Source organism: Lithobates pipiens, unplaced genomic scaffold, assembly GCF_037356315.1.
Source record: "Lithobates pipiens isolate NorthernLeopardFrog02 unplaced genomic scaffold, aLitPip1_a1.2 Scaffold_19, whole genome shotgun sequence".
NCBI lineage: Eukaryota > Metazoa > Chordata > Amphibia > Anura > Ranidae > Lithobates > Lithobates pipiens.
This window is the reverse complement of record NW_027507764.1, coordinates 473,468,585-473,485,985: the sequence shown is the minus strand read 5'-3', so window position 1 is coordinate 473,485,985 and position 17,401 is coordinate 473,468,585. Positions and strand designations below refer to the sequence as shown.

At 42.8% G+C, this 17,401-nt stretch overlaps 1 protein-coding gene across 1 annotated transcript in view; it reads left to right on the top strand.

The window, feature by feature from the left end:
* Positions 1-17,401, top strand: part of JPH1 (junctophilin 1) — a 161,874-nt gene that overhangs the window by 138,820 nt on the left and 5,653 nt on the right. The window contains exon 4 of the mRNA XM_077492886.1: positions 12,848-13,476. Within this exon, the coding sequence (XP_077349012.1) occupies positions 12,848-13,476 (629 nt within the window). The remainder of the gene's footprint in view (positions 1-12,847; positions 13,477-17,401) is intronic.

Genomic DNA, 17,401 nt, shown 5'->3' with positions numbered 1-17,401 from the left:
AATTCATACTAAGATTGAAAACAACGGTTGAAATTGCATGAATATAATTACTTACAGAATATGAGATTTTACTAATTGGGTTTAGATCTGCTTTAAAGAGGTAGTAAACCGCTGCAATAAAAAAATAAAAAAAAATCTTTCCACGGCAAAATAATAGCATAATGTGCTAGTATACATTGCATACTAGCACATTATGAAATACCTTAAAACGAAACCCTGCAGCTGTCACCGCTAAGAGGGCTTCTATCTTCCTGTGGTCTTCCTTCTGGGTTAGCGGACTCCGGATGTGTGAGTTGTCGGAGCTGTGATGACGTCACTCCTGTGCATGCACACGGAAGCCATCGGTTACGGCACAGTGCTGGATGCCGGACCTTTAGACTGATGTCACCAGCTGCATCCACGGTAAATATCTCCTAAACAGTGATAATTTAGGAGTTATTAAAGATATGTTGATATTGCTCTGTGCCTATATTAAATAACCCTCCGAGGGTGATAAGTATAATGCCTAATTACATAAATCAATAGTGTAATATAAAAATATATATCTATAAATGTCTACTGAATAGTATCAAAAAGTGCAAAGTGCTACATTAAATAAAATAAACACACCACAAAGGTGATAGAATCCAAATAAATGAAAATCAAGTGAACAAAGGCAAGTAACTAAAAACAGTCTCTTAAAAAATTACTATTTTGATAAAGAAAAAAAAAAAAAAAAGTAAACGCACTACAGAGTCAATTGAAAACCTCCACAGAAACACAACTGCTTCAATTGAGTGCAAAGCCAAAAAACAGTGAATTGATCATAAAGTGCCAAGTGCGTCTTATAAATGTGCAAATAAGTAAACACTCTCCAGAGGTGATATAAGTGAACCATCCTAATAATAAACAAATGATATACAAGAAAATAAGAAAGAGTATACCTAGACCAAAAAGAGGGTACCCTCTCCTGATCACATGGGAATAAACTTTAGAATAAACAAAAAATATATGTAGTAGTAAACGCACTACAGAGCCGGCTGTAACATACATTATATCAGAATGAATCCGGCCTCTATAGATTAGATATACATATTGAAATCCATCAAAAATAAGATATAAATATTCAAGTCCATAAATAAACAACAGTCTCCTTTAAGTGCAAGTGCTTTGTGCAAACTTTTAGGAGATATTCATTTTACCTATAGGTAAGCCTTACCATAGACTTTACTGTAGGTAAAAATTACAAAGCAAACTTTACCACCGCTTTAAGCAAGCTAAAACTGACAATCATTGATCCACACACACAATGCTTTGATCAGCTTTTGAAAGGTGCCAGTGCGTTTGTGCCATAGGATTTGGCGTAAAAGGAGTGGACTTTTGTCATTCAAAATAATATTTGTTGTTTTCTCTGCCTGCCTACTGTAAAACAAAAGAAACTGTTTCACATGGTCCCTGGTCCATTTGTAACAAACACTCCCTCACAGTGCACACAAATATCATCACTTTCTGATGGCAGCATTGTTTACTACATGGTGTGCAGACACACAAAGGTTCATTGTTTCTATTGTCTCAATTTCAGGTTTTAATTAGGCCTTTAATTAAGCTAGCCAATGTGGGTACATTGTGATCTTTTAAAAATAGCAAGCTTTGGCAAGAATTAAAAAAATCTGCCTGCAAGTGATGTAGCAGGTGAAAATTAACATTGTTCCTCATTAAACGCACAGCTTCATGTTACTTAGAATACTTTATTTTTTTTCATTCAACTTGGTAGTACAGTCATTGGCATCCTTTCAGAGTTGTTGCAGCAGCTCTGCCCTTAAAGTGACTCTGTCCCTTAAAAAAAAACTCTAAAAAAGGGCTCCTGGAAAAGAAGACCATTAATATTGATGTCTCTGGTGGGTGGTAAATTCCCAATACAGTCTCTTCAAGAACTCCAGCTTCAGGCATAAACTTTGTCATCCAATACTTTTGGTTGTGTCAGATGTCTGGTCCCCTGCCATACACCATGGTTCCATCCATAGGTCCCCAGGTCATTGCAGGGCTGGCCAGGAATGTTGCATGCTAAAGGTGACTCTGGAGGCTGTAGCTCTCAACAGCAAAGTGAGGACTCGCCTTTTTTTGAATTTTTAAGTTCAAGCGGCATTTACTTCATACTAGAGCTGCGCGATTAATCGTTAAAAAATCCTGATCTCGATTCAACCCCCCTCACGATCTCTATGCAGAATTTCCCAATTCATTCATGCAACAAGTGTAGAGAGTTCTCTGCTCACTCATCTGTCAAAAGAAAAAAGTCGGGCAGCCTGCCAAGTTTTTCACAACATTGTCTGTGGTGGTAGATAACTATAAACATTGTAACTTTTTGTTCTTTAGATCAACGGAATCAACTTCGGTCTGTAAATGAGGAAAGTTTAACCACTTAAAGACTAAACCATTTTCTGACACTTGTTTCTTACAAAGTTAAAATCAATATTTCTCTTTCGTTCATTGACAGACACAGCATCTCATCTTGACCTTAGGGTTATATCTCCCCTTTAGGAGAGGACTAGGCAGAAAGTGTTAAAAATAGCAACACTTGCACAGTACCGCCCAGGGGGCGGTCCAAACTGGCTATAACCCCTCACACTGCATCCAGCAGCTCAGTTTTTTTCTGCCTAATGTAGGAGAAGGACCTTGCTCCCGGTGGGAACATTGGTCCTGGGAATTTTTTCTTTTTTCTGCATTTTTGATTTCTGTAATCTACAATCAACAGCCAGCCTGGCCATCGAGTGTGAGCAGGCCCTAGCTACGCGCTGGGTCGGCCACAACATGCCCAACAACAAGCTATATGCTCTAGGGCACACATATGACCAGGCTACTGCTGTCTGTATCACAGTGTGCCATGGCCGGCAGCCACCCCGTACTGCTCGGGTGATGGGTCTGTCTGTGGAATGCGTCAAGCAGTCCCTGCAGGAGGGTTAATTATGGTACCACCTGTTTCGGCAGGATGGGAGCAGCTGGGCATTCCCTGGGAGGTCGACTAGGGGGTCTCTCACTCTCCCTTTCTTCTCTCCCTGTCCCTTCCCTCCTCCCCATGCTATGGGCCACTGTGTGACTGGGCACATGGGGGTGCGGTGCACTACCTGGTTGGGGGTCCTCCAGGGGGGTTCTGGGTCCTGGCAGGGGGCTGCACTGGGTGTTGGGTGTCCTCTCGTCCTCTTCCCTGTTTCTGGGCCACGGTGGGGTGTTTGTGCTGTGTGTGACGTGGGGAGGCCGCTGCGCGCTCCGCTGCCATTTTCCTGGGGCCGCGGACATTTTTTTGTAGCCACAGCCAGTTTTTTACCTTTCAGCCATTTTCTAGTAGTTCAGCAGCCATTTTCTTGGTGCCCTCAGACTTATTTTGTTGAGGGGGCCAGGGGCCATTTTCTAGTAGCCTCTGGTAGTTTTGCCTCTAGCGCTGGGTGCTTGTTTCCTTCTAGAACAGCACGCTTTCCACACAGACACTGTGTGTCTATGTATGCCCTTTCCACGGTCCTGGAGGCCTTTGTTGCCAGGGTGAAGGCGGCGTGCGGGCACAAGGGGGGTAAAAAACGCCCCCACTATCCTCTTGGGAAAGCTCTGATTCAGACTCGAGCCCTGCTGTGACAGGCCTGTTCTGGTGTTTCAGAGGATGCGGACCAGGACCGTTCAGACAGTGAGGATGACTCGGTGTCCGGGTCAGCACAGGAAAAGGCACTTGTAGGAGCACTTATTACAGCGGTGCGGGATACCCTAAAAATTGAGAATACGGCAGGGGCATCTACAGAGGTGTGGGTCCCTTTTGGGTCCCACAAGCTGGCCTGCACGGCTAAGGTGTTTCTTTACCCAACTTTTTTGATAGGTTTATTTACAAGGAGTGGGGAAAACCGCAGCGGGCCTTTTCAGAGAGTCTCCTGAAGAAATGGACATGTCCTCCAATTGTTGACCCCCCAGTATCCAGGTTAAATAAGGTAACCGTGATTCCAGTGGAAGGGACTCCTGCCGACAGAAGGGCCGAAGATGTTGCCCAGTCCATGTTTAAGGTGGTGGGGTCAGCATTGCACCCAGTGTTAGCCATGGCCCTGGTGTCGCAAACACGTACTGAATGGGCTAAATTGTTGCACCGTGAGTTGGAGAAGCAACAGACTTACCCGGTTTGCGTGAAGCTGGCGGACCAGTCGGTGCAGGGCCTTAAGTATGTCTGTGATGCGGCCTTAGATACAGCTTCCTTGATCTTTAGAGCCTCAGTATCAGCAGTAGTGCTACGTCGCCTGATTTGGCTGAAATGCTGGTCTGCGGATCAGGCATCTAAGAAAGCACTGGCGGACTTACCCTTCCAGAGAGAGAGGCTATTTGGAGCCTCGCTGGATGACATTATTAAGAATGTTACTGGGGTTAAGAGTACATTGCTTCCACAGTCCAGAAAAGGAAAGGAGCCACGCTGTAGGCAAGGGCCCTCCTTTTTCGCTCTGAAGCGGATTTTTCGTCCACCCGGGTCGGCAGGTAAGCATTCCCAGTCCGACAAGGTGCCTGCTGAGGGACAGAAGCATCCCTGGTTTTGCAAGCCAAACAAAACTGCAAGCAAATCTGTTACCGCATGAAGGTTTGCCCCCGCCCGACTCTCAGGTGGGGGGTCGTCTTCGGGAGTTTGCAGCACGGTCAACCCCCCTACTTTCCGACCAATGGTTCTGCGACCTGGTTTCCTCAGGGTACAAGTTAGAGTCTCTTTCTTGTCCTCCAAACAGATTTTTTCCCTCCAACCTTCATCTTCTTCCGGCTTGTCGGGAGGCCCTGTTTGAGGCAGTACAGGACCTGCTGCTGCGTGGGGTGATAGTAATTGTACCAACGCCGGAAAGGTTTCAGGGATTCTACTCCAGTCTGTTTGTAGTCCCAAAGAAGGAAGGGGTTCGTTCCGGTCCTGGACCTCAAGGCCCTCAACAGCTTTGTGAAGGTACAAAGGTTCAGGATGGAATCAGTTCTCTCAGTGGTCACTGCACTCCATCAGGGGGATTTTCTGGCATCCCTGGACATCAAGGACGCATACTTGCATGTCCCCATATGCATCAAGCATCAGAAGTTTCTGCGATTTGCGGTCAGGGAGGAGCACTACCAATTTGTAGCTCTCCCTTTTGGCCTGGCGTCGGCACCGAGGGTCTTCACCAAGGTGCTAGCCCCTATTTTGGCTTTGCTAAGGCAGCGAGGAATCGCAGTCGTGGGTTACCTGGACAACCTCCTTTCAACAGCTTGAGAAAAGCTGTATTAGAATAATGCACAATCAGAATTTCTTAAAAGAGATGTTCGGGATTAAAAAAACAACTAAAAATTATACTTACCTAGGTCGATACAGCATTGATCTGATGCTGCAACTATCCCCTGCTGGCTCTGCAGTGAGAACTCTGTCAATCGCTCGGTTCTCCCCCTAAGCTCTGAGCAGAGAGCAGTGACTGTCAGTCAGTGGCTCTCTGCTCTCCCTTCCAGTGCTCACTGGAGCTCTGGCTGTGGAGGCGGTGATGGGACTGGCTCAGGTTCTCAGTGGATTACTGTGTGGCTGAGCCAGGTGCCTGTCCAGGCATCAGGGGAAATCCCAATCATATGATTGGGATCTTTCCCGAGCCTGAGTGACGACAGCAGGCTTTAACTGTATTTGATCAGCTCTGGCCATATTTCTCCTTTAAGCTGGCCATGCAATGCTCACATTTTGTCTGGTTCAGTAGAGTCTAGACCAGTGATTCTCAACCAGGGTTCTGTGGAACCCTAGGGTTCCTCCAGAGGTTGCTAAAGGTTCCTTCAGCATTGGGCCATTTCTGCCTCTTGGATAAGTTCCCACTGACACCAGTGATCTTTTTAGGTATCTCTAAGGAGGTAATTCTTCCCAATGACCACAGGTATAAAGACCATTCTTCCCACTGACCAGAACACTACTGTATCATGAGTTGTAGATTTCTAATTGTTAGCAGGGGTTCCCCCCGAGACTGGAGAACTATATCAAGGGTCTCTCTGGGTTGAAAAGGTTGAGAAAGGCTGGACTAGACTAATTTTGAGTGTTTGGCTGTCCCTGATAGACAGAAGTCGAAGAGACATGTTGGGAAAATTTTCTGATCAATGTATTCTGACCGCAACAGGTGCAGCTGTTCAATTACATTTTCTCCATCCATCTCATTTGTCTAGATTGAGGATGCTGGAAGTTTTTTTTATTCAGCCCGCTATCAGTGTATGGGCAGCCTTAGTATATCAGAAGTCTGTTTTAAATCCTGTGACCTCTTTAGAAGCACATTGTTCTGCAGAATTGGGTTTTGAAATGGTCATGATTCACTGACTCCTAACGACCGGACTAAATCAGTTCGAAAGTCTGTTCGTTTTGAACGTGAAATGGGACTAAACAAGGACGTTCAATAGCCAATAGCTGCTCTTGCGTCGTATTTGGTCCGTCGGTCCAGCACACAGACGAACGGTTTTCCCGATTTTTAGTCCGTTGGACTTGAGTCCATCGGATAGATTTGAAGCATGTTTTATTTCTAGATTGGGGAAAAAAAGTCCGCTGGAGCCCACACATGATCGAATTGTCCGACGGATTCCGGTCCGCCGGACCAAGTCTGCCAGAAAGTTCGATCATGTGTACACGGCATAACACTTTTATGACCTACTGCATAGTAATGCATTATCCCTGATGTTGGAAACAAGTACTGTGCATCCAGCTTGTTTGTGCAAACTACCTGCAGTGCTTTCAGGATGTCATTTTTTTGCCAAGTTGTCAGTTTCTATAGCCAGAAACTGTGAACAAGACAAACACAGTATTGTCTTGAGAGAGAGAATGAGTCTTTCCTTGCATCTGAAAAAGATTGGCTTTATCAATTACGGTAAATTATCAATGCATCTTAATAATCCTTTCTTTCCCTTTACTTTTTTGCATTTTAATGTGACTGCTTATTTGAAGGATTAGAGACTTCCCCTCTCAAAGATGACTGATGCTGTGAAGTACAAAGATGCTTTGTGCAGTGACAAGATGGATAATACATCTCTTATAGAGAAAATTGCTTTAATCTGCCTGAGATATAAACCACTCTTTCACTGCACACAAGTCTCCAGTGTACTAGGTGACACTAAAACAAGTGCTGCATGCCATAATAGGCTTTACTAGTGTCCAGAGGGCTTACGGAGTACAGAAGGGTATTGAATATGATATTGTGTGAAGATTTTATTAATAACCGTTAATAGAATGTGACAGCTTGTAAGGTCACAGAGAGGGATTCGTTTAAGCTATATGGCTCATAAAATGTTGTTATAAGACATCGCTTTGTGGCAATATGAGTGAACTCCATATTCACTATGGGATATTTGCATTGTGTGCAAAATTATTTTTGACAAGCTTTGTGTTTTAGCTCACTAAAGGGATATATCTTACCTGCTAAAGGGCTCTCTTATTATTCTCGCAATGCATCTTGTGCCTGCAAGGTGTAATTTTCTTAACCTGTATTTAAATCAACAACAAATGAGTACAAGTACAAATATTCTACCTGGCTTTTAATTCGGCCCTGTGTAGTTCTTTAAATTAGAGATTACACAGAACTAGTCGATCAGAGGTTGCAGTTTAAATACAGATTAAAGGCTAGTTTTTCCAAAATGAATTTATACTTGCGCGTGTGTGTGTGTGTGTGTATATATATATATATATATATATATATATATATATATACATATGGATATGGATTTCAGGACATCAAATGGGCCACTAACTGTTGATATTTCCTAAGACTCTGATGCTGGATTTCTCTGCTATATTTTTGTCTCTGTCTGCTTCCTAAAGGCCATTACAAATGCATCAGTCTCTGAAATGTAAATCCCCATTATCTGTTTATTCCATTTTGGAGATAACACAAGGAAATGGACCATCACTTGGCACCATAGTAAATGCAACAGTTGGACAACTACTCAGTATTCTCCAGAAGTTATCTTACCACTGGAGCTTCTGATTATATTTTGATTCAACTTGCCAACAACCACCAGTCACTTTCTTTAATCAGCCTTCTCTGTGCCCTCCATCTGCTTTTTCCAGCAATGTCTCCATGCCTTCTACAGTGCCTTGAAAAAGTACTGTAATTATTGGCGTATAACACGCACTTTTTACCCTGAAAATCAGGTGCAAATAGCATGTGCATGTTATATGCCAATGCTTCACAGGGAGGGGGTGGGACGAGCGCCGTCAGATTGCATACAGTGAAAATCTCCTGTTTACTTGGCGGTCTCTGTAATAAGAAGTCCCGTCCCCTTGGCCACCATTGGACCACTGTTCTGCCTATCATAGGAGATTCTTACTGTATGTAATCAGTCGGCGCTCGTCCCGCCCCCCTCCCTGTCCCCTTTAGGCTGCAGATGGCTGCACTGATGGCAATGGTGAGGCTGCTGCATTGATGGCAATGGTGAGGCTGCTGCATTGGTGGCAGTGGTAAGGCTGCTGAATTGATGGCACTTGTGAGGCTACAGATGGGCATTGATCAGGCTGCATTGATGGCAATGGTGAGGCTGCAGTTTTTTTTCCTGAAACTTCCCTCTTAAAATGAATGTGCGTGTTATACGCCTATGCGTGTTATACACCAATAAATACAGTATTCATACCTGTGGAATTTTCCACATTTTGTCACGTTACAACCAAAAACTGTTTTTTATTGGGATTTTATATGATAGACTTACACAAAGTGGCACATAATTGTGAAGTAGAAGAAAAATGATAAATGGTTTATAAAAATAAAAAAAAAAAAAAATATGTGAAAATTGTGGTGTGCATTTGTATTCAGCTCCCTTTACTCTGATACCCCTAATTAAAATCTAGTCAAACCAATTGCTTTCAGAAATCAACTAATTAGTAAATAGAGTCCACCTGTGTGTAATTTAACCTCAGTATAAATACTGCTGTTCTGTGAAGCACTCAGAGGTTTGTTAGAGATCCTTAGTGAAAAAACAACATCATTAAGGCCAAGGAACACATCAGGCAGGTCAGGGATAAAGTTGTGGAGAAGTTTAAAGCAGGGTTTGGTTATAAAAAATATCCCATACTTTGAACATCTCACGGAGCACTGTTCAATCTATCATCCAAAAAGGAAAAGAGTATGGCGCAACTGCAAACCTACCAAGACATGACCGTCCACCTACTGACTGACAGGCCAGGCAAGGAGAGCATTATTCAGAGAAGCAGCCAACAGGCCCATGGTAACTCTGGAGAAGCTGCAGAGATCCACAGCTCAGGTGGGAGAATCTGTCCACAGGACAACTATTATTCGCGCACTCCACAAATCTGTTTTTTATGAAAGCGTAACAAGAAGAAAAACATTGTTGAAAGAAAGCCATAAGAAGTCCCGTTTTCAGTTTGCAAGAAGCCATGTGGGGAACACAGCAAACATGTAGAAGAAGGTGCTCTGGTCAGATGAGACCACAATTGAACTTTTTAGCCTAAAATCAAAACTCTATGTGTGGCGGAAAACACTGCACATCACCCTGAACATACCATCCCCACCGTCAAACGTGGTAGTGGCAGCATCCTGTTGTGGGGATGCCTTTCTTCAGTAGGGACAGCAAAGCTGGTCAGAGTTGATAGGAAGATGGATGGAGCCAAATGCAGGCCAATCTTAGAAGAAAACCTGTTAGATTCTGCAAAAGACTTGCGTCTGGGGCGGAGGTTAACGACCCTAAACATACAGAGCTACAATAGAATGGTTTAGCTCAATACATATTCATGTGTTAGAATGGCCCAGTCAAAGTCCAGACCTAAACCCAATTGAGGGTAAATTTAGTATCTGAGATTGGAGAGTCCACTATATACACCACCTCCTTTAAGTAAATTCAAAAAATACCAAGACAAGATTGTTTAAAGGTGCAAACAATCAATAAAAATTTATATTACAAAAATAAACATTTTATTAAACACATATTTAAAAGGGAATAACAATTTTACATGCAAAAAAGAGCATAATAAAGCTCAGTGGTCACAATACAAAAGAATGGTTGCCTCTACATGTTTCACCACAATCATGGCTTCTTCTGGTGTTTTTGGAGGACCTTAATACATTACCACTAAAACAAAGAACAATGGAATACATTTTAATTTAATAAAATTAAAAATTAAAAACAATAATGCACATAAAACCTCAAAGAAGTCCCTATCAGGTTCAAAGAATCATACATTTACATAATTAACATGACATATAAATCATCTGATGGAAGCCTGTCATCTCACCTGCAAAATCATATAGCTGAAATCCATAAACCTTGGCATCACCTAATTCAATCGTTTGCAACTTTGACCTATTCAACTAAAACCTACTGTGTTATAGTAAGAAGTTAACAAATTGATGGACTGATACTAATATCCTCCAAAATACGCCGACTTCATATACTGGCAGCGAATTTTAAAGGGACTTTGTCAACTACAAAATATAATTCGTCATGGGAATTTCCTATGTAAATCAAGAATTTTCCCAATGCCTATAACAATCCATTTTGCAAGCAATTCTTACCTGAGCACTTCCTTCTTTGAGTTTCCTGTGATGAGACCAACGCAAAGGCAAAGGAAAGGGTGAGCTTGAAGGCTTTAAATAGGCAGGTCAGACGAGCATCATCAGGAACAGCTGGTAACTGTGGAAAGAGAAGAGAGCTGGCAGTTAGCCAACAGCTGAGTGGCCAGCCCAGAGGAGGAAGGGCTAAGCCAGCCCTGACAATCTGTAAACCACACCCCTTCCTCTTTAGGCTCCGCCTTTTCCTCTTAGAGCTCCACCTCTTCCTCGCTATACATTAAAAGTGGATACCAATTGCCTACTTGTATATTTTGCTGTTTTATATACCATGTCAAAAGTATCTATTATTTTAAGAGATTAGCCATCCCAAAAATAAAATTATGAAAAGTGAAGCCTCGTCAGTACCCATCATTGCATATAAGTGCAGCCTCATCAGTGCCCATCAGTGCAGCCTCATCATTGCAGCTTATCAGGGGCCACCAGCACAGCCCCATCAGTGCTGCCTTATTAGTGCCCATCAGTGCAGCTTATCAGTGCAGCCTCATCAGGGGTCCCCAGTGCAGCCCCATCAGTGCTGCCTTATTAGTGCCCATTAGTGCAGCTTATCAGTGCCCATTAGTGCAGCCTCATCTGGGGCATTTTTCATATCCTGACTTTCTAGCCTAAGCATATTTAAATTTTAACAGTAACTTTTTTGCAGAAAAAAAACTGTTTCTTTGATCAATTTATTAGAGACATCTCTTTTACTGCAATTTCTGAGGTGAAAGTCAGTATGGTTGGTGTGTATTTCGCTGTGTGTATTTTGTTTCCTTCACGCTGACAGCGTGAAGGAAACAAAAGCTGGTAACCGGCTTCTGTTTACTTCCATGATCAGCTGTCATTGGCTGACAGCTGATCACGTGGTAAAGCACCCGCTGTTATTGGCCCTTTACCAAACTCTGTGATCAGCTGAGTCTGAAGAACTTGGCGATCACAGAGCGAGAACAGGAGGACGTACATGGACGCCCCCCTGGCATCTGAGGTCCGTGCTGTAGCCGTCTTTTGGCTATAGTGCGGACGTCAAGTGGTTAAAGTTGGACCAAAATGTTGAGTTTACTAGATCTTTTTTCTCTTCAATCATGGAAAGAATAGGAAAGGGTTTAAAAGAGAAGTATGGACTTTTTTGTTTTGTTTTTCAGAATCATATTGACCTATGTGGATGCAGCATCTGTGCAATGCTGCATCTGTCCCCTGCTGGTTCTAATACTGGGAACCAAGCGATCAAACAGCGGTCAGCAGTGTTTGAGTTCCATGAGCAGAGAACTGGTGACTGTCAGTAACTGGCTCTCTGCTCTGCCCCCACCTCCCCAACCCCCACCCCCCTTCTCACTGGAGTGCTGGTCTGTGGAGGGGGCAGGAGCAGCCAGCTCAGGCTCTCAGGGACTTGCTGAGAGGCTGAATCGGGTGCTGGTCCTAGCATGTAGGTGGATCCCGACTTCATTGTCGTGATCTTGCCCGAGCCTGGACTGGCTCTGTCACGTCAGCCATCAGTGGGCTTCAGCCTGCTGTAAGTTGAAAATGAGTCACAAACGAGCTTTGGCTGTAGTTCTCCTTTAATTATCTGTACGTTTTGCTATTGTCTTGTGTCCCCAGTGAGAACATTTTCTATCACTTCCTGCCGCATTGAGGGGTCACCAGGACACAAAGGGGACCCATTGGGGGCCCTTTCCCATTCAGTCTGTCTTTGAGAACATATCTATTCTACTGGTTGATTGCTAACAATTCTTGGCCATGTCACTTGCAGATATTGTGCAGTATACAACCAGCATTAAAGAAAGATGCAGGAACACACTGAGCGTCATGTTTTAAATGTTACAATGTCTTCAATATTTGGTTGTTTTAAACATAAATCTTTCCTTATAGGAAGTTTGGAATGCGCTGCATTGAAAAATGTAACGGTTCACCATTCTGCTAGCTATGTATAAAGGTCAGACAAAGAACTCTGAAACAAATGTAGATGGTCACAGTGTGGTTTATCCAGTGTATTTATAGACTTGTGTCATGTGACCATTTCATGCCATGCATACCTTGGGGGAAAAAACTGAGCGAAGGTGTCACTACTCACCCTCCACATCATTGGGTTTCTTCTCCATTATATATTAAATCTGACCGATTTCAATGTAAAAATACATATTAACCAGTTAGGGTTTCTTAATTTAACTTTCTCTGTGATGGAGATTTTTCTTTTTTTCATTTTACCATTAAAAATTGAGATAAAGTATTGTTAGAAAAATGAGTAAAACATTTGCCAATCTCGGTCTGTGTATATCATGCATGTATATTTAAGTTGCAAGATGGCATCTTATATTGGACTTTTATTATTTCAGGACCGGATTATATCAGGCAAAAATTTCAAGAGGTTGTAGAGGTTAAAGAGATTGTTGAGGAAAAGCTGCCTAAGAAGCCTCCATCTCCGAAAGAGTCTCCACATTTTTACAGGAAAGGAACAACTCCTCCAAGATCACCAGAACAAAAACAGAAAGAACCATCAAAGCCTCCTCCACAGGATTTAAAGAGAAAAAATTCTAACTCTGCTATGGTACAACCTGCCAATCTTGAAAGGAAAAGTGCATCATCTGAAAATCTACCTATTTCTTCCATTAAACCCATACCTCCTGAAGCTCCTGTGAAAGTGGAGGCCATTTCTAAACCATCACCAAAGGCGTCTTTTAGACACAATCCAAGCAGCACAGGGAATGGGGAGCTGCATGCCGACTTTCACAACTACTATTTGAACCCATCATTGCCTTCAGTTGTTAAAGAAGACTCCAACCCCAAAAGATTAACAGTTGCAAATATGCCGCCACCCCCAAAGCAAAGTCCCAAGAAACCACTGACAAAGCCAGAAGCCAAAGAAAGCCCACCTGAACCAAAATTCATGAAGTTGGAGAAAGCGGCACCAAAGAATCAAATCAATACAGATTTAGTTCCTCCTGTTGAGAATGAAATAAACTCCGTAAGTATTGACACAATAAATTGAAAGGTCGGACCTTTTGTACTTTTTTCTAAATGTTGATTTTATCATCTGTCCCCCTCTCTATTAATATCTGAGATAAACAGTGCCTGTTCACACACAATGCTTGCTGCTTGTGGCCCATGATATAGTCAGAGCTGAAAAACTGATTTGGATTTTTAACAAGAAAAGACAGCAAACTTTATGTGCAGGCCATCACATTTGCAATATTACTTAAAGCGGAGTTCCAGTCTTTTTTTAAACTTCCAATGTTTCTGATGCACCCCCGCTGTACAGTGATAAATGAAACATTTTTTTTGGTTTCTAAGTACTTTTTTTATATATCTTCTAGCAGCACCTCCTGTCCCGGCCGCCTAGGTGAGGATGTCATTAGGCAATTCCCATTGACGCCTGGGATATCGGTGTCATCTATCCCAGGAGTCTTCAGGAAGCCTAAAAATGTAATTTGATTAACACATTGCCAAAAAAATGAAGCGGCACTTCCGCCACCGTTGCTATGGCAACCTGTAATAAAGCACCACCCAGTGTCATTACTGCCCAGGCGCGAGATTGGGAGGTGCATGCTGGGTAGCCAGCTGCATCGAAACCCAGAAAAAGACACAAGCGAGCTTCAGGTGCCCACATCCTAGAAGTACACCTGCCTGCTTCCAAGATCAGGTAAATTTTTAAAGATTTAAAACTAACCAGCATGAATACTGTTCTAACAGTATTCTAATTTAAAGTGAAAGTAAACCCGGGAAAAAATAAAACCCTACAAGAAAAAGACATAATGAGCTAGTATGCATAGCATACTAGCTCATTATGCCCCCTCCGGCCGCTGACATGTCGTCCCGGAAGTAACTTAGTTACTTCCGGGTATCACGGCTCCAGCTCTGTGATTGCCGGGAGCCGCGATGAGGTCAGTCCCGCGCATCTGTGTGGGCGCCTCCGGTAACGGCACGGAGACTGCAGCAATGGCACATAGGTGCCATTGCTTCAGTTTTCCCCAGTGCGCATGTGCTAATGACATCGGCACATGCAGGGGACAGGGGTTTAGGAGATATCCTGGGTAGCTACAGGTAAGCCTTAATATAGGCTTACCTGTAGCATAAGGTTGTAAAATAGGGTATAAGTAATAACAAGCATGGGGAGCTTCTTTTTTTTATTATTATTATGGGGATTAATAGAGAATTAAGAGGTTTTCCCGGAAAAGAAAATACTCTCTAAGGGCTCACTCACTTGTGTGTTAATTATGAAGAACAAAGCAATGTTCATTAACGCGCCTATAGCATTTATGATGTGTTTATGAAGTGTTGAAAAAGGGTAAATGCTGCATAAACACAGGGTATTGACACACATGTGAACAAGCTCTAATTTACATGTTCATTGTATATAGCTCTTGACTTCTTAAAGAAAAATACTGCCAAGCACTGCTTGCATATAATCTAAGCTTATCATTCATTCCTGTTTGCTAGGGACAGCCCCGGTTTTGAGGAATCTGTCCCAGCAAAAGAAAACATTTTGCGTGGTATTCAGGGCTGCAGTGTTACTTCTGGGTATCACGGCTCCAGCTCTGTGATTGCCGGGAGCCGCGATGAGGTCAGTCCCGCGCATCTGTGTGGGCGCCTCCGGTAACGGCACGGAGACTGCAGCAATGGCACATAGGTGCCATTGCTTCAGTTTTCCCCAGTGCGCATGTGCTAATGACATCGGCACATGCAGGGGACAGGGGTTTAGGAGATATCCTGGGTAGCTACAGGTAAGCCTTAATATAGGCTTACCTGTAGCATAAGGTTGTAAAATAGGGTATAAGTAATAACAAGCATGGGGAGCTTCTTTTTTTTATTATTATTATGGGGATTAATAGAGAATTAAGAGGTTTTCCCGGAAAAGAAAATACTCTCTAAGGGCTCACTCACTTGTGTGTTAATTATGAAGAACAAAGCAATGTTCATTAACGCGCCTATAGCATTTATGATGTGTTTATGAAGTGTTGAAAAAGGGTAAATGCTGCATAAACACAGGGTATTGACACACATGTGAACAAGCTCTAATTTACATGTTCATTGTATATAGCTCTTGACTTCTTAAAGAAAAATACTGCCAAGCACTGCTTGCATATAATCTAAGCTTATCATTCATTCCTGTTTGCTAGGGACAGCCCCGGTTTTGAGGAATCTGTCCCAGCAAAAGAAAACATTTTGCGTGGTATTCAGGGCTGCAGTGTTATGCAGACTGCTTGCTGTTAGTTCTTAATGCAGTTGGTATGCTTGGCACTGGAATGCTTTCTAGGTTCTAGCACATGGCATAAAAAAAGCTGGAGCTGTCAGATGGAGATCACGATAGTCTGGGCTCCTGTGCAGCCTGGACCAACCACAGGCTTTTCTATAGCTGTCCTTTTCCTCCCCCTTTACTGGACCCTGATAATAACAAGCCACTAAGAGAGTGTGGGTGATTTTCTTGTAGTCCTCTCTCCATAGATTGGGGCTAGAGACAAGTACCAATAAGAGTCTGGATGACTGAGCCGGGGCATGGCACCCCTGGATTTTCAAGCAACTCTGATCACTGCATTTATACTGGCCGATCACTGTTGGTGCATTGTATGCCTACTGCTCAGACATGTTAGCTCTATCTATGGATATGTGGGCAGTGTTTGGCTCCAGTAAGAACTTTTAGGAAGTGACTTAGCTGGTTCATGCCTGCCTGGCTGGTCTTGGGCAGTGCCACAGGTCATTGCCACAGGTCATTGCAGAAATTGTTTAAACTGTCATATTGGTGCCTTTAGTTGTACTATAACTGATTGCAGGGGCACTTTAAGAATGTTGTTACAGTGATTTCTTAAACAAAATTCCCTTGTTTTTAATGCTGAGGTGCTGAATTGTTATGTCATACATTATGTGACGCATGTAGCAATCTCAAGGGAAAAAAAACAGTTTCATCTGATTGGCGAAAATGATCCCCATTGAAACCTATGCTGAGGATGTCAACTCTGCATGGGAAAAAATAATTTCAAAATTGTAGCACGTAAATCCCCCATGTGACATTACCCTAAAGGCAAAAAGGACAGTGTGCATTTCAGTTCCATAGAAGACCTAAAGGGTTAGCAGGCAGTGTATAAATAGCTCTAGAATTGAAGCAATAGCCCTAGGGAGTTATGATTACTTCATCATTGCGAGCTGCTTGTTATTTACATCTTAAAGGGGATTACAGTCTCGCTAATAAGATATTTCTATATGCAGCGTTGATTCAAAATTATAGCTGTGGGGATCTAATCAAAACATTACGTGTTCGTTTTTCTGTTGTGTTTGTAGAGTTTGTGTTTGAACCTAATTAAATAAACTTCAAATAAACTTTCAGACTGCAGACAAATTGTGCTTCCCAAGCCTCTCCTGGCAGATGCCTGTAGGATATGTTCATCTACTTCAGGAATGTCAAATACAAATGAAACATAGACATGGGCCACACCAAGTGCAATTAAATTAGTTGTGATGTTACTCATTTTAAAACACAACAGGTTACTTAAAAGTATCATTGCTTAAAATAAAGCTTGTGTTTCCCTTATATTTGACCTTTATTCAAGGGTCATGTGACCACAAATGTTTTTGTTGTTTGTTTTTGTGGGGGTCTAGCAGCAGTGCCTGGGAGTGGGCAGAAGCATGATGTAAAGGTTGGCAGGAAACATATTTGCGCTTTATTCCACTGTGCAACTCATGCCAATACAGGTTGCCGGTTCCGAAAGCAAAACTGGTAGGAGCCACTGTCAGTTAAAATGCAGGGAGTGTGCCATCAGGGCTGGGCATGGGACATGTCAACCCGGCTGATTACAGTGTTACAAGCATGTCATACATTGACACGGCGGTCTGTGGCACCAGTTAGGTGTTGAGGGATGCAAACTAACCACAGCAACATGGATATGCTTTACTTACCC